This window comes from Mustela lutreola, chromosome 4 (assembly GCF_030435805.1).
Source record: "Mustela lutreola isolate mMusLut2 chromosome 4, mMusLut2.pri, whole genome shotgun sequence".
Taxonomy (NCBI): domain Eukaryota; kingdom Metazoa; phylum Chordata; class Mammalia; order Carnivora; family Mustelidae; genus Mustela; species Mustela lutreola.
In genome coordinates, this window is record NC_081293.1 from 11409426 (window position 1) to 11430849 (window position 21424).

At 53.5% G+C, this 21424-nt stretch overlaps 1 protein-coding gene across 2 annotated transcripts in view; it reads left to right on the plus strand.

Annotated features, from left to right (window-relative positions):
• Positions 1-19781, plus strand: part of RGS10 (regulator of G protein signaling 10) — a 38376-nt gene extending 18595 nt beyond the window's left edge. For both annotated transcript variants that reach the window (XM_059173043.1, XM_059173044.1), the window contains exons 4-5: positions 5411-5554; positions 19427-19781. In XM_059173043.1, the coding sequence (XP_059029026.1) occupies positions 5411-5554; positions 19427-19573 (291 nt within the window). In that variant the 3' untranslated portion in view covers positions 19574-19781. The remainder of the gene's footprint in view (positions 1-5410; positions 5555-19426) is intronic.
• The last annotated feature ends 1643 nt before the right edge of the window (positions 19782-21424 follow it).

Here is a 21424-nt window from a genome sequence, read left to right on the forward strand (position 1 = left end):
TACTCACGAAGGAGCCTCTTTTCTCTCCTGTTTGCGGCTGAGCCAAAGAGGATGCCTCCGTGACGTTTGCTCTCCTCGGACCCTCTTGTGCTTTTCTTACTCTTCCAACCTCCAGCGGCCTCTGAAACGCCTCCCGACACGGTGTCGCGTGGGCTCAGGCCTCTCGGTTCTCCTGTGCAGCCGGGGCTCCCCCAGGGACCTGCCTGGGGTGCTCTGACCGCAGTTGCCACCGGGGCGTCCCCAGGCCTTCCTCGGCCCCCACAGGCCTTCCCTCGGCCCCTTGCCTGCTTCGGGGACCCAGGACATCCTCTGTCCTGAGTCGCTCCCTGGTGCTGGGGCAGCGTGGCCAGGAGTAGCCTCCTGAGGAAGAGGCCGTGGCCCGTGGACATTTCAAGAATGGTTGAGTGAAAATGCTATTTTTCCCTACTCTCCCACTTTACTGATACTGTGATGGAACGGAATTGAATTCTAGGTTGACACGGCCTTAGGCCTTTGAACGCACTGCCCCGTTGTCTTCCATTTGTATTAGTATTTTATATGTCAACTCTCCTGTTTCATTGGCTCTTTTCCCTCCGGAAGAGCATACGCTCTTCATCACAAATATCCTACAGCTGTAGAGGCAGAAGCTCTGGGGGTTGGGGTTCATCCCCTGTGTGGGCGTTTTGTGGAGCCTTTTAATCTGGAAATGTAGAGTTCTGGGCAATGTTAGGGTGTTAGGATTGTCATGACTTTTGGTCACTCCTTTCCGTCTGTTTTCTCTGGCCGCTTTCCCAGGGACGGCCCTGCTCCCCCGGACGGAGCGAGACCTTCACTTGTACCTTGTTTCCCTCTTACTTTTTTCATCTCTTTGGCTTTTGGTTCCTACTTCTCCTTCGGAGATTTCAACTTTATTTCCACATCCTTCTGTGGAATTCCTTTTCTGCTTTTGTTTTCTCTAGACGGGGGCCCCGTCGTCTCTCTGCGGCGGCCGCACGCCTGATTTGCTCACAAACCACACGGACGTCCAGCGCGTGGGGCTGGGAGGATTTTGCGGGGGGTCCGGGCCGTGGTAGGGCTCCCCTTAACCATTTGCTGTCTCATCCTTGCCCTCCTCGTGCCTCTGTTGGGCAGCTTCCCCCAGTCGGTTTCTTTAGTGGAGAAAACTCTAGTCTCCCATGGAGAAGGGAGGGGAGAACCGCTCTGGGTTGGGGGCATCAGGGCTCGGGGCGGGGGGTCTCGTGGCTTCTTTCTGCGGCCCTCCTCTTCCCTTCCGTCCGGGGTACCTGACACCCCCGGGTTCCTGCTGTTGGCAGGTGCTCCCGTTGGCACGCCCTCCCCACCCCTGCAGGTGCACCTTTGTTGTCTCTGCTCTTGGCAGAACCATCCCCCGTCCCTCCAACTGCTTTCCATTTCCTGAGCCACTTCTCAGAACTATGCTTGCATCGTCTACTTGATATTTTCTTTGCCTCCTTCTTTTTCTGAAGCTGATATGAGTAAAGGTAGTGGCTCGATCCTTAAACTTTCCCCTGTGCCCTCTCCTGTCGTCTGTCTCCGGCTGAGGGGCAGGAGTGGACGGGCACCGGCTGTGCAGGCGTGTGCGGGAGGCCGGGTGAACCGGGTGCACAGATCTTGGTGACAGGCGCAGTTTTGGGGTGAGACCGGTGTTGGGGACTGTGCCTCCCTGCTTCCTGGGGTAGAGATGGCACTGGCCAGGAGGGGCCACTTTGCTTTTTGGTGTTAAGGTGGAGGTGTCTGTGGGACATCCAAGCCCACATTTCTAGAAATCTCCATGATTAGGAGCTTGGGGAGAGAGGGTTGGGATGAAATCTTGGGAGAGCCCGTGGTTAGGAAAACATCCTCGCTAGGACAGAGGACTGGGAACCCCAGAATTCATGGGGGAACAGAGAGAGAGGAACCTACAAAGGAGACAGAAACAGGAAGGAGTTGGAGGATGCTGAGAGGGCAGGCAGGGGCCAGAGAGCAGATCAGAAGAAGGTCTGAGGGACTGAGGCACAAGCACACGTCTGGGAGCTGCTGGGAGGCTGAGCTGGCGGTTGTGGGGGGGCAGGGGGGTTGTGGAGGCCAGACTGAGGAGGCCAAGGAGGGGGTCACGGAGACGATGGAGATGGAAAGTGCGCACTTTTCCTCTGAGATGTGTCAGGAACAAGTCAGGGGGTGGGGAGGTCATTAGCTATAAGGGCACGTGGAGTGGAAGGAGCTTTTCTTTTCCCCAGGGAAAAAGCTTCAGTGCCCTTAATGGATGGGGGAGAGGAGTGAGGCAGTCAAAACAACGCTCTTCTGAGCTCTGGAATGCTGATGCTTCTGTTGTCCTGAGTTGATTGCTGTGTCTAGGGCCGATACTCAAGCGGATTTGCTTCTCAACATGCATCTGCTGAGGGAGCAGCGTTTGAGCGCTGACTTCTGCCTGAGTCTTGTTAGGGCTGACGCATCACCAGGCGGGAAGGAAAGCCCCAGATTCAAGCAGCGTCTGGGAGAAGCTCATCTGGGGGCAAACACTCCCACAGACAGGCCTCAGGTTGATGCCAGGAGTCATCACCTGGGCCCCGGGGGCGGGGATCCTTTTCCAGCACCTTCTAGTTGGGCAGGGTCGGACGCTGGGCCTGTCTGCTCTCCGCGGAGCAGGTGCCCTGCTGGAGGCTGGCAGGGCTGGGGAAGGGCAGCCTCCTTCCAGCTCATACCTGGAACCGTAGCCCTGGGCCGCTCCACCATTTTCTGTTCTCTTCCCGGCGGGAGCTAGAATAGGGTTAACAAAGCTATGGAAACTCTACCAAAATAACTCAAGAGACCTGGTTCTTCTTTTTTGTTAAGAGTTCTCGGCATGGGCATCAGGCCTTCCCGTGACTGGCTTGTGGTCTGCAGTCTAAGGGTTTCCCTTTTTGGTCACGCTTCCTATCCCAGCACAGATAAGCTCTGGGGCTGAAGCCAGTCCCCTCTGTGTGTTCAGCCGGGGGTGGGGGCAGCCATGGACCAGGTTGGCCCCAGACTGTGTGCCTCGGGGACCCCACCATCTTTCCAGACAGACTCAGGAGGGGTGGCTGGGGACCTCAGGGTGGGTGAGGCTTAGCACCCCAGAGGCTAGCGTACCTTCAGGCCCCCAACCTGCTTCCTCTCCTTCTGCTCCACCCCCCACCTCCAAGCCTCAAGCTACTCATTACACTTCTCCTTTGCGGAACCACCCAAGAGAGCCTGGATTCATCTGGAAAACATGTGTGTATGTGTGTCTGTGTGAGTGTTCAAGGGGAAAGGGAGCCCCAGAGTGATTTCTATTTCCAGAGCTCTGCATGGAGTCTGCTGATCAGACTAGCTGAAATTGTATTTTCATGAAGTATTGTTAAGACAGGAAGTGGTTTCCAAAACTGCTCCTCGCAGACAGAAGGGGTGGTGGGAGTGAGGCTCTTGACTTCATGGAGTCATGGTGGGCCTTGGAAAGGCAAGAAGCTCCAGAGCGCTTGGATCTCTGCGATGGCCTCCAGACTTGTCCCTTGGAGAAGCCCCGAGAGGCTACTGTGTTGCTGAGTTGGACATCAATTAATGGTTCTTGGCAATAGTTGATCCAGAAATGACACTGTGGCCTGAGACGTTGACCCCATACTGTCAAGACTTTCTTTCTGGGGGGGTAGGACCGTCATGGTGTCTTTTATCAACCAGTCCCTGGAACCAAAATCAGTTAAACTCCCCTTGTTTCAAGGCTCCTTTGGAGTCTTCCGGTGGTTTCTAGAAGTCTGAATGTTTCCAGAGCTTGGGCTTCCCTGAGCCGAGCTCGGCAGCCTGTGAGGGGTCCCAGGTGGGCTCTCTGAAGACAATGGCACTTTTCTGGGCCTCAGGAAGCCCCCCTGTCCCCGCCCCCAACCAGTCATGGCTCCATGGCTGCAGGTCAGAAGCATTTGTCTCCCGACTTGCTGTGGGGCGAGGTACTGGGTAAGTCAGTGATGTTCAGAGAACTGACCCCCATCTTCGTTGTCAGTGATGTTCAGAGAACTGACCCCCATCTTCGTTGCCAGTGAGGTGCCTCCTTTCTCTAGGAGAAAACAGAGCGCTCTGGGGTTGCCCTGGAGGACCACGCAGCAAGCAGGCGTGCTGTTTTTAAGACAGAGCACTTACGCTAAGTGTTTCTGCTCCAGGTTTTTGCAGCATCCTGAGTGCACGTGGGCATATCTTTTCCAACTGTGCTTAGAAGAATTTTAAGGGCCTGTCTCCACTTAGGACTGATGCTTTCCAGCAGGACTGCACTTGGGACTCAGGGCAGCAGCAAGCCTTTTCCCTTTTGCTTAGACTCATATCCCGGCACCAAAACATTCCCTGTCCTGGAACGTGGACTGACTGGACCCCTGGAGGGGGTGATGTCTCTCACAGGTGTGAAACAGGGACAGGGTGGGGAAGGGTAGTCAAGACTGGAATAAGCCACATCACCTCCTCTGTGTCCTCATCAGGGAAGTGGCGTCACCAGGAAATGGCCCTTTGCTGGATGCTCAGGGGATTAGGGAAATGGGGTCATGGCTATAAAGGGCATAGTAGGTTCTCGAAGACTGGTTGGCATACTGTGCATGGTTTAACTTGATGTTTTTAATGTTTATTTCTATGTTTAATTTTAATTTTACTTTTTCAGAAGGGGGAGGGGCAGAGGGAGAGAGAATCTTAAGACTCCACACCCAAGATAGAGCCCAACGTGGGTCTCCGCCTCCTGAGCCTGAGATCATGACCTGAGCTGAGATCGGGAGTTGGACACTTAACTGACCACTCCACCCAGGCGCCCCAAACTTGACTTTTTTTTAATTGCACTGTTACACTCATAGCACAAATCTTACTACTTAACCATTTTTTTAGGGCTTTCATTTTTACTGCTTTAAATCATTTTAAAGTACACAGTTCAGCGGCATAAGGTACCTTCACACAATCCAGTTCCAGAAATCTTTTACTGCCCTGCAGAGAAAGCCCTTACCCGTTTGCAGTCACTCCTCCTTGCCCCCTGCCCCAACCCTGGGCCACCCCTCAGCTTTCTGTCTCTGTGGATCCGCCTCTTCTGGATATTTCATGGGAATAGAGCCATGCAGTGTGGGGCCTTTAGGGCCAGGCTTCTTTCTCCTTCATTTGGGGACTTCCGAGGATGGTCCTGAATGGCGCAGACTACCATCCACTCTGGGCCGGGATGCTTTCTGTCATCATTTCCGAGTGGATAGTGTTGAAGTTTCCTGACAGGACAAGTGGCTTCAGATGTGTGGCAGGGATGGCGGCAGGGGCTGGGTCCAGCACGAGCCTCCCACACAGCGCTTAGCCCCGGGACGGCAACCAGAGCCCCAAAGGGCTATGGGGCTGCTTTTCCTGCAGCTTCTGGGGCTGGCTGGTATAGAGAACTGGGCTCAGGCGGGAAGGGCTGGGCTCCCAGATAACAGGCTCCCCCTGTCTCCTCCAGATGCAGGAAAAGGCAAAAGAGATCTACATGACCTTTCTGTCCAGTAAGGCCTCGTCACAAGTCAATGTCGAAGGGCAATCCCGGCTCAATGAGAAGATACTAGAAGAACCACACCCACTGATGTTCCAGAAACTCCAGGACCAGGTAATCTGACTGCCCTATCTGCCCCCGGATGTGACACTTATTCCCAGGCTGGAAGAATGTTAGGTTCCCCAGAAGCTATCTCTCCGGCTGGGCAAGTTGAGGCGCACTGAAGGGCCGTGGTTGGTGAATGAGAGGGGACTGGAATGCCAGGCTTGGGATTTGACCCATAGGAGGCTCCCTCAGGCCTGCCTACTTTTGGTCTACACACAGTTTGAACCAGCAGGGTTATCTTTCTTCTCAACCCAGATTAGAAGGGAGGCTGGAGCTATTTGAGGGACCCACACTGAGGAAGCAACACGTAGCTGCTGCAGGTAGGAACAGAGAGAAAAATCTAGAAAGTAAGCGCAAGGACTCACAGTGGTACTCATCCTGGGGCTGTTTTTGTGCCAGTATCTAAGCACAGCCACCCACTTCTGGGGGCCCTAGGCTGTGAGTGAGTTCACAGTGAGGCTCCTGAGTTTTAAGGAAAAGGTTAATGTTGGGCACTCTATTCCACTTAAAGCAGGACAAATTGAGTTTAAGAAATGGACCTCTAAGGGGTACATTAGTTTTCTGGCAAGTTTTTTTATGAGCTATGCCAGTGGTAATAGGAAAAGGGACGAAACTACACTCCAGAGATTTTAGACATGAATTTGCAGATGTGACTCTTCAGAGTGTGCTTACGAAATGTTACCTATACACTTGTCGATGAGGGAACACGGACCAATATCAAACTTCTGCTGGCCCCTTCTGGGGCGAGGGAGCAAAGGCCTTCTTTGACTCCCAGGTGGAAATTGGCTTTTAGCTTCATTCAGCAGCCCTCCAAGGTGAGCAAGCCCAGACCCATCTGGAGGGCTTGATCAGACAGACGCTGGGCCTCACCCCCAGAGTTAATCTGCCAGTGCGATGGTTCCCGGGTGGCCTGAGACTTTGCCTTCCTAACTAGTTCCTGCTTCAGGTCCTAACACCACACTCTGGGAACCGGTACAGTGCCTCGGTTGGCCTTTTGTGGATCGTCTGGAGTAGAGAGCCCGGAGCCTGTGCCGGCATCCATCCTTACTCAGCGTCAGGTTAGGAAACAAGTATATTGGCACCAAATCCAAAGGCAAAAAGTGGCTTGGGAATGTTTTCAAGTTGACGTGGCGGCGACAGGGCGCGCAGTGCAAACTCCGTGTGAGTTGAATCCTGAACCAAGTTTAGGTGTTGAAGGAATTCCAGTGGGTGTGGGTGACTTGGTGAGGGCTTCCTGGAGGCGGTGGTTTTGAGCCAATGGGAAGGAAGCCATGGACATGGATTTGTGGCTGGAAAGGAAGTAGAATGGATGGTGAAAAGGCACTTCTTGTGTCCATAGCTGCATGAGGATCTTTGCCCCGACCTGGACCGCTGAGTCTTTTTTTTTCTTCTAAAGATTTATTTATTTGAGAGAGAGAGAGAGAGAGATCGAGCTGGGGTGGGGGAAGGGCAGAGGGAGAAGGAGAAGCAGATTCCCTGCCAAGTGTGGAGCCCCATGTAGGGCTCGCGTCCGATGGACCTCAGAGTCTTTTAAAATTTCCCAGGGAACTTGAAAGTACAGGCAGGGTTGAGAACCTGGACTGAACCCCCTGTGTCCTGGATATTTTCACTAAGAGCAGTATTTATTGTTCAGGGTACCTTCAGCGTCTCATGTCTGCTTGGCTTGTCCCATCTCATTAATCTTCTGCGTGCATTATTATTACTCCCATTTTGGTGATGCAAAAAGCAAGGTTCAAGGAGACTCAGTGGTTTGTTAGTACAGAGTCACACAGGTAGCAGGAGGTGCTGGAGGCCAGATGTGTTCTTGTCCACCTGCCTTCAAAGACCACGCACTCTCTGCCACGCCCACAGCCTGGATCCGTGGGGGCCCCTCATGGCTCTTCAAAGCAGCTGGAGCAGAGGGACTGGAAAGGCCAGGTGAATACCGGCAACCCCATCGTCCAGGGCCGCAGAAGCCGAGGTAGTAGGGAGGAATGCAGTCCACTGACATCACTCCACTCCCTGGGACCTCGGGCTCCCAAGGACCCAGATGTCCTGCAGTTGGGCCTGAAGCACGTCTCAGGGTGGACTGGAGCCCTGTGGCCGGGCACGCTCCACTTGCCGCAGACGCTGGGGGTTTTTGCTGGGACGGAAAGGAGCAGGCACAAGGGACAGAGGCCCATCTTTTTCTAAACGACAAAGAAAAAAATATTTTTAAAAGATTTTATTTATTCATTCGAGAGAGAGAGAAGGAGGGGGAGACAGACAGAGAGAACACAAGCAGGGGCAGATGCAGAGGGGGTGGGAGAACAACATACCTGCTGAGCAGAGAGCCCAATGCGGGTCTCGATCCCAGGACCCCAAGACTGTGACCTGAGCGGAAGGCAAATGCTTAACTGGCTGAATCACCCCCAAAGAAAAATATTGTTTAAATTACCCTCATTTAACTATAAAAAGTCATACATGCTTAACAAAAGAAGCTTGGAAAATCAAAAGTATAAAGATGAAAAAATTCATAATTCTGTACTTGGAAAAAAAGCCATGGATAATGTTTGACTTCTAGATTTTCCATCCTTCTCTTTCCTGTAAGTACGCATGTGCCACAGTGCAGTTCAAAGTGCTTAATGTGAAGAAAGCACTTGTGTCTCCTGTTGCTAAAATTCACTTATTTGAGAGGGAGAAAGAGGCACCATCTTCCAAAGGCACAACAGGGTGGAAACAAGGTATTTGGAATCCGAGCTGATGCCACAGGGAGCCCCTGGGGAGGGCTTCTGCGTTCTGTTCCACTTTGGGAAAACTCTGCCCCTCAAAAGCCTTGCTGGTGACCATCAAAATGTGTGCTCAGCACAGCCTGTGGCTCTCTGCTCCCAAAAGACGCCCCTGGAGGACGCTGTTTTTCTAAGTGCAGGAGTTTGAAGCCAGGAGGAACCTATGTAGAACCAAGAGAATTCACCTAACTCAAGCTCTGCCCCACTTGGTGGCTCTGGCTTTGTCCAGCCGCCTGCTTCTCGCTCCCCGTCCAGCAGGGAGACATCAGGGAGCCTCAACCCTCCTGGGGTGGGGGGAGGGCAGGACATTAGTTCACAGCCAGAGCCTAGAAGGGTGGGAAGATCCTCCGTGAGCAGTAAATTAGAAGACCCCTTGTCCGTGCGTCTGATTTGAAGCAGGGCTTCTTGGGTCTTCATCCAAGTCCTGTTTATTCTTGCTGTACACACGGTTCCGGCAGGCTCAGCATCTCAGGTCACGGCGAGCTGGAAATGCAGGTGGAGGCTGTGCAGGGATGGGCAGCAAGAAGTAACAAGTGACAGGCAGAGCGGAGGCAGAAAAAGGAAACTGAATATGAAACCGTAGCGATATCTGGAGCCACCGAGGGGGCCCTGAGCCCCACGCACTACACCAAGGGCATCCCTGTGCCGTGGGACGATGACACCATTTGTCTGATCCCCCAAAGCATCAGGCCAGAATTGTGGTCGGCGTGTTCTATGAAGGATGTGTTAGACATTTGACATCTTTTTTTTTTTTTTTAAATTAAGGTTATTTATTTATTTATTTGACAGTGAGACACAGTGAGAGAGGGAACACAAGCAAGGGAAGTGAGTGGGGAAGGGAGAAGCAGGCTTCCCACTGAGCAGGGAGCCCGATGTGGGGCTTGATCCCAGGACCCTGGGATCATGACCCGAGCCAAAGCAGACACCCAATGACTGAGCCACCCAGGCACCCCAACATTTTGACATTTTTTTTAAAGATTTTATTTATTTGACAGACAGAGATCACAAGCAGGCAGAGAAGCAGGCAGAGTGAGAGGAGGAAGCAGGCTCCCCACTGAGTAGAGAGCCCCATATGGGGCTCGATCTCAGGACCCCGGGACCATGACCTGAGCTGAAGGCAGAGGCTTTAACCCACTGATCAACCCAGGTGCCCCAACATTTTGACATCTTAAAAGAAGTTTGGGGGCTTAAAACTCCATCCCTTTGAAAACTTAGGGAAGTAGAGAGATCTTTCTCTGATTTAGCTCAGTTCATGCAAACATTGTGTGCTCAACACAATGCTGGGATGGCCAGGAGCGGGCGGCAGCCGTGGGGGTGGGGGTTGGTCTTGGACTGTGGCTGTTTCCTTGGAACCTTAGCCTAGAATCAAAGGACAAATTTAAGTTGTGGGAAGCAGGAAGGAGGAGGCGACCTTACAAAGAACTGGTTTTTTCAATGAACTGCAATTTCCTGCAGTGTCTTTTCTTTCCCCCCCCTTTTAAAAACCCTCTGCTGGAAGGTCTATTTCCGTTCTGGTTGGTTTGCTGGTATTTGTTCTTTCATTCACTCCCTTATGTTACCATCTTGATGGAGAGCCTACTATGTACCAGGGACCATGCTAGGAGCTGTGTGTGCAGAGAGGAAATCAGCCGCCATCCAACCACAAAGACAGAAAAAAGATAAAGGCTATGAAGTAAATACAGCAGGTGGTGGGCTACGAGTGACTGGGAGGGGCCTACTATGGATCTTGTGGTCAAGGAGGGCTCCCTGAGGAGGTGACTGAGACCTGAGTGGCAAGGGGAAGCCAGGTAAGACCTTCCAGGGAGAGGCAACAGGAAGTGCAAAGGCCCTGGGGTGGGGATCTACTAGAGGAGGTCAGTATGGCTGGACTATATAGTCAGTGAGGAAGATGGTAGAAACTAAGTCAGGAGGGACTGGCTGGGGTTAGGCCTTGAAGCTGTGGTAAGCAGTTTATTTCCAAGGATTTTGATTGGTAACTATTTATAGAATGTGCCAGTCGGGCTAATAAGGTTTGGGCCTCGAGCTGTGCAAGAGGATGGTGATGACTCGGTGCAGAGCCATCTCTGTTCGAGCTGTGACCCTGCAGCCTCCTGACCATGGCTCATCATTCGTACCCAGATGGCCTGACACCTGCCTTCGTCCCCTCCCGCACTGCCCATCACTTCCTGGATGCTGAGCTCAGACTTCCCGTCATTTTCTCTGCATGTCAGGTTAGCTGGGAGGGGCACGTGGGGGCTCTCGTCCCAGTCCAGCCTTCCCTTTTCTTAGGGTGACCTCTGTGTCCACCTCTGTACCATGGGGCTTTTGGCCGGCGCTGCTGCCCCTCGGACCTGCACCATGACGCCGTCTACAAAGTCAGTGCCCTGATGTTACGAAGTTGCTCCCTGCCAGCCACATCCTTTTTCCCTTAGACCCAACATTTCCCCCTTTCCTTGGACTTTAGAATTTGGTAGCTGGGAGGCTTGGGGGAAGATGCAGTCCCTCTCTGGGCGTCAGCTTCCTGTTTTGTGAAACGGAGGTTATGATAAGACACTTGGGAGGCGAAATGCATTTGTTATCCTCGGTGTGTTTACTCAGGACCCTCTGTGGGTGGGGCTGTGCGTGTCCTTTAGAATGTCACATGAAGATAAACTTGAACTTGGTGCAGTAGTTCTTAACCAGGGACGATTTGGCTCCTCCCTGCCTCCCCCCTGCAGGGGATCCTGGGCAATGTCTGGAGAGAGCTTTCTGGCTGTCACAACGGGGGTGGGCGGAGGGTACCACCGGGCTCTTTGGGTGGAAGCCAGGATGCTGCTAAATGGGACACATGGGACAGCCCCGCACGACCCAGAATTATCCAGCCCCAAATGGCCACGGTGCTGAGGTTGAGAAACCTGGGCTTGATGGGACTTCCGGAGCCGTGGCAGAGTGGCCGTGCCTCACCCTCCCCGAGCCTCCGTCCCCAACTGAAAGCAGCCAGAGCCGGGACCCGGAGCCTCGGCTCTTAAGTGAGAAAGTTCACCCCAGGGGCAGGTGACCCGACTAGCCCGAGGTCTCCACGCTGGGCGAGGGGAACCCGCGTGGGCGTGGGGCTTCCTGGGGGCCAGGCCGTCCTCCTGACCCTCCGCCTTGCCGCCTGGCCCTGCCGTCCTCCTCCGTGCCTGGGCCGCCACCTTTCTTTCACGCGGGCCTCACAGCAGCCCCGTCTTTGGCCCTGAAAGACCTGCCAGGGCTCTTGCCTTCTCCTTTCCCACATCTGTCTCCCTGGCCCTGCCGGGCTCGTCTGTCCCGCTGGCCTAGCTGATTCTAGAACATTCCTGTCAGTCCCTCAAGTACCAAGTCAGTTACAACACGAATTGGTCACAGCAGCCTAACATGTTTTCCTTTGTACAAGACATGACAGCGTCCGTCCCTGCTGGGCTTGTCGGCTCGGCGGGCTGGACCCATGGCTGTGAGCTCCAGGGAGGAAGGCCGGCCCAGGGGTCCACTTGGCCAGCAAGAGCCATGAGCGCAACCCGTTACTGTGTCACCTAGGATTCCGAGCACGTTCATTTAATTTAATTTTTAAAGATTTTACTTATTTATTCGACAGAGACACAGTGAGAGAGGGAACACAAGCAGGGGGAGTAGGAGAGGGAGAATCAGACTCCCCCCTGAGCAGGGAGCCCGATGCGGGGCTCTATTCTAGGACCCTGGGATCATGACCTGAGCCAAAGGCCGATGCTTAACGGCTGAGCCACCCAGGCGCCCCTGAGCAGGTTAATTTCAAAAATTAATTTTAAAAAAGATTTTAATTAATTAATTTAGAAAGAGCACGAGTGGGGGTGGGGCACCAGAAGGAGAGAATCTCAAGCAGACTCCGTGTTGAGCGCAGAGCCCGACATGGGGCTCCATCTCACGACCCTGAGATCATGACCTGAGCCAAAACCAAGAGTCAGACACTTAACCAGCCGAGCCTCCTGGGCGCTCCTGAAAATGATTTTTAGTAGCTAAATAACTACGTTTGTTGTTGAGAAGAAAAGAAAATTCACATAACCCAGGAGGGGCTGAACCAAAGCGTTAAAACCCCTTAGGCCGTGCCTTCCCTCTCCCTAGCAGTAACACCCGTGTGTTCCGTATCCTTCCAGACCCTTCCCTGAAGGGGTAAGAATGGTGTGCCTTGAAATCTGCTCAGTGACTTGAGATCGTGCCATGTCAAAAGATTTAAAACACAACTCTGCTCCTAGAAGTGTCTCCGCACCATTTTACACACCTTTCTCGCCCTGAATCCTCTGGTCTGAATTCCACAGAATAGCCAGGTCGGCTCCCCCTGGGCCAACGAGGAGTCTAGAGGCAGTGGGAGGGTCAAGTTCATTGCACGTGGCACCTTGAAATCATGGTTTCCTGGGGCCATGAAAGAGAATGTTCCTGAGGGAGCCAGTGCCTATACCTAAAGCAGGTTTCAAGTGCTGCCAGGACCCTCTCGCCCAGGCTTGGTGCTAAGTCTAGTCTGGGGAAAGCAGGAGGGAGGTGGCCTTCTCCACAGGAAAGGAAGCTCTCAACCTCTGATGCTTTAAAAAAAAAAAAAGTAGAAAAGACTTTAGTGAGATGTCAATGCTCCCAGCCACATCCTTGACAGAGAAAGGAACCATGCGTCCGGCCGCTTGTTGGCAGTGTCTTTACTTTGAATTTCCCCAGAACCCAAGAAGAGAGAAACACTTCCTTTTTAGACATCAAGACGAAGGGGTGGGCCGGTGGGTGAGGACCTGGCCGTGGGGGGAGGGGCTGCCATGCTTCCGGGGGCAGGTCGGGGTCCACCCCCTCCCCCATGCCCTGGATCTCCAAGTCCACAGTGATGGCTGGGCCTGGCGCCTCTGTCTCGTGGGTGCCAGCTGACACCTGCCCCTGGATTAAATCCAGTCCCCAATTTGGCATTTTCCAGTGAACAAAGCTCGAAAGGGCAGGTTGTGGGTTTTCATTCAAATGGAAGAAAAGTTGGCTCCCTGCATCTCCCACAGCTGTTTGCCTCAGGAGGGCAGGAAAGACAGCCTTTGAAATACTTTGAGGTTTTTTTTTTTTATACCTTTAGAAAGGTATTTAGGGGAAGAAGGTCGGGTGGTGCTTTTAAGTCTCCTCCTTGGCAGAAAGCAAAAGAAAATACTTTCTCTCCACGTAGAAAGCACATCATTTGGGCTTGGGATTTGAGCGTGATGGACCCCAGGAAAAAGTGGACCAAGTGCCCTCTGTTCCATGGGACAGCATCAGACCCATGGGCCTGTGAGGGGTATCGCCCTTGAGCAGGGGGCGCTCCTTCTTGGTCCATGCTCACCTTCTTTCTGGAGCTTCGATCCTACCCGTCTTGGCGTCCGTCTCTGACAGCCTGTCCCGAAGCAGGAGAGAAACTTCCACAGCCTGGTTGGTTGGGACAAGAGCTGAGCTGAGCTGCTCTCTGCCGGCCGCCCTCAGACCTTCTGAGTGGCACCCCACTCAGAAGACAGGGAGGGGGTCTTGAACTTGCATGGTATGGACATCCCTGTGTGTGCCCTGCCCCACGGCCTCTCGTCATTCCATGGCCTGAGGGCTAGAGGGAGGGAGCTTGCTTTCTTCACGCTTTCTGTCTGTACACGTGGGTAGGAAAGCATGTCTGTGGTCTGCGTGTGTGGGCAGAGAGCGCGTTCCAGAAGGTGCAGTTAGACATGGCGCTTGCTGCCTTCTTTCAAGACCCTGGTTCTTGAAGCAAATACAAAATCTCACTACAAGCACTTCCTGTTGCATTAAAGGCTTTATTTCCCCCTTGCATCCAGCTGAAGTAACATGGCAGAGGGGTGTGGAGAGGAGGGGGGATGCGCACCGAGGTCTTCCCATGCCCCTGCTGTCTGAGCGGCGTTCAACGATTAGCTTTGAAACGTGCTGCTGCAGACAGTGATGAAATCCCCACCGAGGGGCCTTCAAGCCTGGTGAAGTGTCCTGTCTTCTCCCCGGACGAAGGTGCTTCTGGAAGGGCGTCCTTTCTCGGAACAGCAGATTCGGAACAACCTCCAGTTGGAGCACCGCGTGGATGTTTTCCCTCGCAGAAAGGCCAAGGCTAATCAGTAGCACCCTGGGACCTGGGGACAGAGGGGCCTTGGTTGGGTGGCGTGACCTGGCCCACCGATGCCCGTGGGCAGGAGGGCTCCCTTTGCCCGGATCACAGAGAGCTCCTCCTCCAGCTGCCTGCAGGCGTGAGCCCAGCGCAGCGGTGCTGGGTAGTTTACCGTCGCGGCAGGCTGCAGACAGCTGCATCGCTCTGCTCGGATGCCGTCTGCCCACGGGGGCCCCAGCCCCAGCCCGATTTGTCTCCACCTCCTGCTTTCTCTCCCCCAAGGACAACTTGAGGTGTGTTGGAAGGTGATACTCTCTGTTCAGGCCCCGTGAGGCCAGTTCTCCTCATCAGAGAGGGACCTTCTGGAACGCCAAGAGCCATTCCATTTTCTGTGCTCAGGTAGGAGCGAGCGGAAATCAAGAAGTCGACTGTTGGTTTCCAAGGGCTGTCTTAACAAATGGTTCTAAACGGAGTTGCTTAAAACAACAGAAATCCATTCTCTCAGTTCAGGAGGCCAGAAGTCTGAAATCGAGGTTTTGGCAAGGCTGTGCCCCCCCCCCCTGCGGGCTCTACGGAAGAATGCTTCCCTGCTCCCTCCTGGTTTCTGGTGGGGGCTGGCGTCCCCGTGTTCCTTAGCTGGCGGCTGCTTCGCTCTGATCACGGCTTCTGCCTTCATGGGACCTCGTCTCTCTGTGTCTGTCCGTGTCCTTTCCTTGTCTCAGGAGGACACCGCTCCTTGGAAGACGGTCTCATCGTGAGATCCTCAACGAACCCTATTCCAGCTAAGGTCACATTCTGAGGTTCCCGGTGGACATACACTTTGTGGGTCCCCTATTCAACCCACCACACTGACTTTTAGGGATATTTGTTTCCCATTACACATACAAATACATTAAAAAAAATTTTTTTTTTTTAAGTAATCTCTTCACTCAACATGGGGCTCAAGCTTATGACCACGAGTTCAAGAGTCACACACTCTTCCAACTGAGCCAGACAGGTGCCCCCACAGATACACTCCTTTTTTTTTTTTTTTTTAAAGGTTTTAATTTATTTGACACAGAGAGAGAGAGAGAGATCACAAGTAGGCAGAGTGGAGGGGGAGAGAGAGGGGGAAGCAGGCTCCCTGCTGAGCAGAGAGCCCAATGGGGGGCTCGATCCCAGGACCCTGAGATCATGACCTGAGCCGAAGGCAGAGGTTTAACCCACTGAAACACCCAGGCGCCCCTACACAGATACACTCTTGAGGAACATGTTTGGGATCATTGTTTTTCATTTCAGCACGTTTTTAAAATTGAGTGTTTAGACATGTAACATTCACATGTTGCATTCTTTTCACGTCTAACTCCTTTCGCAGACTTCATTTTCAGTGACTGCCTCCTGGTCTGCCAGCTGAGTGGTGGGACAGCCTAGCAGTTCCGAGTATGGGCTCGGGGCAAGGGGGCCAGCATCCGCATCCCGCCCATCTCTCTTGCGTTGCTGCCGACCGTGTCCTCTCCAAAACCTGGTGTCAGAGTCCCAAGCCCCAGGACCTCAGAATGTGACTGTGTTTAAAGACCTTTTAGGAGATACTGAATGTAAAATGAGGTCATTGGGGGTGGGCCCTAATCCAGTATGACTGGTCTCTTTCTAAGAAGAAGAGTTTAGGACATAGACACAGAGGGAAGACCATGTAAGGACACAGGGGGAAGATGGCCATGGACACATCTTCCTCAACTCAATATGGAGCTACATCCTGACAGTAAGTGGAAAATACTGCAAGTTAAAGAGGATATTAAACACATCTAACCTACCGAACCACATGGCTCAGCCTAGCCCCACTGAACGTGCTCTCAACACACATTAGCCCACAGCTGGGTGAAATCATCCAACGCAAAGCCTATTTCACACATGAAGTGTTGGATATCTCACGTCGTTTATGGATTACTGTACTGGAAGTGGAAACAGAACGGCTGTACGGAGGTAGGATGGTTGTCAGCGTGAGCCGTTGGTGCCCATGGTGGCGGGTCCGCATCACCAGAAAGGGTCAGACCGCCTATCGCTTGCCCGGGGAAAGACCAAAGTTCAATGTTCCAAGTACGCCTTCTACTCAATGTGTGTTGTATAAAGTCAAAAAATTGTAAGTTGAACCACCCCAAGTTGGGGCCATCTGAATAAGTCCGGGAGAGAGGCCTCAGAAGACGCTCGCCCTGCCAACTCCTTCGGTTTAGAGTCCCAGCCTCCAGAACCGTGGGAAAGAACTTTCTGTTGTTTGAGCCCCGCAGTCTGGGTTACGTCTCACAGCAGCCCCAGTAGATAGACGTGCCGCCTGTGGCGCAAAGCCCTGAGTCTCTGAGGCCTTGTCTCTTCTCTCTGCAAGCAGGTGTCAGAGGGTCTCGGTGAGGGTTCGACAGAGAGGATGCTCCGTGCATGGCCTGGTGCTGGGCTGGAAAGTGCCCTCGGCAGGGATGGTACCTGCCCCTCCTCTGCCCCCCCCATGTTGTCAGCCCTCTGTTGCTGCACATTAGATAGTTTCTGTGCATTCATTGAGTGAGGATTTACAGGACCCCAGTCACAGCCATTTGCTCTGTGACCAATGAGGTTGGGGCCTGGGGTCCACAGCTGGAGACACTGCCTTTGGGCACTTTCTGGGAAGGGATTTTTAGGAGCATTCTCTATCCTCCAGGTGTTTTCACTCAGCAGCCCCATGGGGGGGGGGGGCTGGGACTTGAGCCCCCTGTTCCTGTGCACTCTGAGGCCAGTGCCCAGGATACCCTTTGCTGGGGGCAGGGATGAGCTGCTAGGCAGCTTGCAGCCTCGGAAAATGTGGTTCCTTCTCCTACAGGGGTCTGATGCCCGCGGCCACTGCCTGGTGACTGCATAGCTCCAGGAGGCGGGCGAAGGCTCCTGCCAGAGGCAACCTGAGCCCAAAAGCCTTCCTGGGCATTTCACACTTGCCCATGGCAGGGAGTGGCCCTTATGCTCCTGTTAAATAGTTTGTAGCCCTGTCCCCTCGCGTTCGCTGGCACCATCGAGTGCCGAGAGCCTGTGGCCTCTGGGGATCTTCTGGAGGCCGAGTCCTGCCTGCCCTAGAGCAGCCCCCCTCAGCCGAAGAGATGCCCTGGCCTCCGTCCCCTGCCTGCTCCGTCCCTGGGGGCTTTTTTCTTCTCTTCTCTGAAGGGTGAGCCTCCGAGCACGGCAGGCAAACAGGATGCTATCCTCCCACACGCGGAGACTTCAGACGAGACACTTGGGTCCAACCGCATCCTGCTGGCAGTGCTGGGTCCCATCTGCTGCGGACCTGGAGTGGGAGGGGGGTACAGAGCTGGGTGCCAGGAGGGGTCCTCACGAGGCGGCGTTCGTGAGTCACTCTGAGCCTCGAGCCAGACCACCAGGGCGGGCACGTCAGGGGGCCCCCTGGGAGCTCTGTGCCCGGGAGAGCAGAATCAGGCAGGTGCCTCGGGGCGGTCCCACCTGCACGGCACACTTGTGGGAGGCCGCCAAGCGATAATGGCATTCCTCATCCCCCGCCTTGCCCTTGACTCTGATTTTTGTGTTTTCTGGGAGGGTTTTTTTTTTTTTTTATTGTTTTAAAGTGAATGATTTCTCCAAACGTCAGCCCATCAGTCTCAGATTGCAAGATTGCTATAAAAGGTGACGGTCTCGGAGAGGCACAAGGTGGGGACTCACGGGGGCGTGTCCTTCCTGAACAGCTGCAGATCCGAGGCAGGGCTGGAGGGCACCCCGGGGACGGGCAGGCCACAGTGCAAGAGTTTAAGGAATACACAAAGTCCTAAATCTTTCCCTGAGCAGTGACTCAGACGGCAGCAGAGTGATTCAGGCGCTTCTCCTGTGGGTGAAGCCGTCTCAGGAAAAGGAAGGTATAAAGGCAGAAGGTTCCAGGTCTCCCATCCCCCAGGCAGACGTTCTGAGTTCTTCGGCTCTATCCGACATTCAGTTTTCAAAATAGTTTGCTTGTGTGTGTTGGGAGAGGTCGAATTTAAACGATGTCAGGGTTTTACCACCCACTTGATAACCCCGCCTGGCAGTGAGCGACATTCTAGACAGCCCTGGAACTTCCCACTTGTTGAGCCCATCGCAGTGCAGGAAGCAAAGACACCAGGGTGCATGGTGTGGATTTTTCTTCTGCAGAATGTCCTGAAAATTCAGTTGAAAGGTTTGAGAGAGAGAAACAGAAGGAGGATTTCTCAAGAGACTGTATTCTGCAACAGCCGGAAAATGCTTCTCTTTTTTTCCACCGGTTTCGTAGGGCAAGGGAGGAGGGGGGCAAAGGATCTGGTGGGAGTGGAGGGGAGGGAGGCTGGAAACAGGGACCATGGCTAAGAAGAGGGGGCAGTTCTCTGAGGACCTGCCGGGGCAGGACGCAGCCTGATAATCCAGGAGAGTTAGGCTCCGTGAGGGGGTCCTCCCTTCGTATCTGAGAGTCCTCGCTTCCCCAGAGCAGTGTCCCGGGCTGTGTGAGTGTGCTGGGGTCCGCCTGCCGTAGCCAGCGGCTGCTTGCTTTAATTAGGGCCTGTTCCCGGAGCCTCTCCTTGCTAACACTGTCATTTCACTCCCCGGCCTGCGTTCAAGTAGCCCCATTTTGTTTCTTGGCATCCTAACAGGCTAATTTGAGATTTTGGATGCCAGACTTCTGGGGTGGGGGTTCTTAACAAGGTTGGCATCATCTGAGAGGACGGTGGCCTTTCCAGTCACCACCCCCTCTACAGGAATGGTTTCTGTTCCGCCATCTCAAGTTTCTGGAGAAATACAGCCCTATTTGTTATCTATCTGTGTTATCTAACCAAACAGAGTGGAGTTTCGTAACGGACCTCTTGATACAAGGGTGTGAATCAGTGTTGTGTGCATTTGTACTTCCAAGGAAGATAGAGGTAGTTTCGTTCGTGTGGCTAACTATTATATTCTGCTGAGTCTGTCTCCTAATGACCAAAACCACCCAAGAAATCTTCCTTGCCCGGCACCAGACTTACTTGCTTTGTGGGTTTTGCACGTAGCTGCCCTCTTTGGCACACGATAGGAATTTGATACACATTTGAGAGAATGACTCACGGTCCGATTAGCCTCAACCTCAGATTCCTTTATCCTTTTCTCCTTTAGATCTTCAACCTCATGAAGTATGACAGCTACAGCCGCTTCTTGAAGTCTGACTTGTTTTTGAAACACAAGCGAACCGAGGAAGAGGAAGAAGATGCCCCGGACGCCCAAACTGCTGCTAAAAGGGCTTCGAGAATTTACAACACATGAGCCGCCGAGGGGCTGGCAGGACTGGCGGCTTTCAGAGGCGAAGGAGCTCCCTCTCTTTCAGGACCGTGCAGGATTTATAATTGCTTTGTTTTCTGTAAGGACTGAAATGTACAAAACCCTCCCGTGGGATATGTGTATTTTATTAACTGCTTGACCAGTGAGTTTTGCATGATGACTAATCTTACATAAAAAACCAAATAGCTTTGAAGTTTTAGTTCACATACACACACACGAGCAGAAGAGTCCTTAAACACTGGATGCTTTGAGCATTTCGTAGTTTGATGAAACATCGTCTAAGGCCACCAGGTGAGACCTAGAACCACCTGTTACCCTTTATGCCCTTGCCCAGCCTCTGGGGGAGGGGCCATGTATGTCCACGGATTCCCTTGGCAAATCGGCTGGACAGTGAGTTGCTCTGACAAACGGAGGGCCCCAGGGGTGTGGGCTGTCAAGCGCCTTTTGGGTTAAGTACTTGTCAAGAGTAAGTTCACGGCTGGGAAGTCATCACTGACAGCCTCTCCAGATTTAGGGAGCTGTGTATGCGCACCCCAGAGGGTTATTTCTTGTGTGTGGGTTTGTCTTGGTGTTGCCTACAGTCTGTGACATTTCATGCGACACAGATAAATAGTTCATCTTGACAGAAACAAGATCTCGTCTGGAAGAAAGATAAATGCAGAATTGCTCAGGGTCCCCATGGCAGCGCAAGGCACTGGTGAATGGGCTCGTGGCCTGTGCCGATGATGGAGTTGGGGCATGTCCTCTTCTCCCATAACCCGTCTGGAACCCTCCCATAACACTGGAACCCTCTCCTCTGCCCTACGCTTTCCTGGACTTGTTAACTCCGGGCTTGACACTTCAGCAAGGGGAAAGAAGTGCTTTTTGAAAGTCTCTTTTGGGTAGAGAGGCTGTGAGGGAAACCCTGCTTGGCCCGGGCTGTCCCAGCCGGCCCAGGTAGCCCCTCTTCGCCCCTTTGCGAGCAGAGCCCGGCAGAGCCCAAGTCAGGCTCGATTCCCTAGTGCCGCTTGCTCCCACCATCTGCTGCCAGACCTCTCCAGCCCGTTCGCCAAATCTTCAACTCCTGTTTGTACAAACACAGCGACCACACTAGGTTACTTGTGAGCTTTCCCACTCAGACTTTCCCATTTGCAAAACTCCCTGCTGTCGAGGGTGACTGTGCAGTTTATTAATCACACCAGGATCGCTATGAGAGAGAAGGGAACGGAGTTTGGTCATTACGGGATAACTGGCGGAGACAGGATCTGTCTGAGCGAGCCAGCTGGTGACGATGAGCCACCCCTCATGTGACCGCTCTGCTGTCCCCCTGATTCCCCAGCCTCAATTGTCTACTTGCTGCAGTCGAAGGTTTCCTGTCCATCTCGGGCCTGGGGAAGGGGTGGCCTTCAGGGAGCCACTCACTGCTGAGAACCAAGTCCTCTGATCGAGCATTCTCCAGAAACTGCAAATGTTTGGTTCCCTTGTGGGGGTTCTCGGCCTTCCCCAGGACGTCCAGACAGGCCTGCTCTCTGCCCGGGACGAGGTAGTGACACTGAGACAGACAACCAAGGGACATGCCATCATCAGCTCGCAATTTGCCGTTTCCTAACCAGAAAAGTGCTGGGCTGCACCCCACCCCACCACTGTGGAGAGAGGGTAACTTGGGGTCACGAGAGAGTGGAGCGAGCAGCTCGGGGCCCCCTGTGGAGAGCCTTAACTGGGCAGGTGCCGGGCACTGCAGCGGGGCGGGAGCCCTCTTAACCCCTGGGTTCAGAGACCCCTTAGGGTGGTGGTTGCTTTGTAAGTGCTCGAATAAAGCAAACGGCCAGAGTCAGCCCCGAGACACTTGAGCAAAGG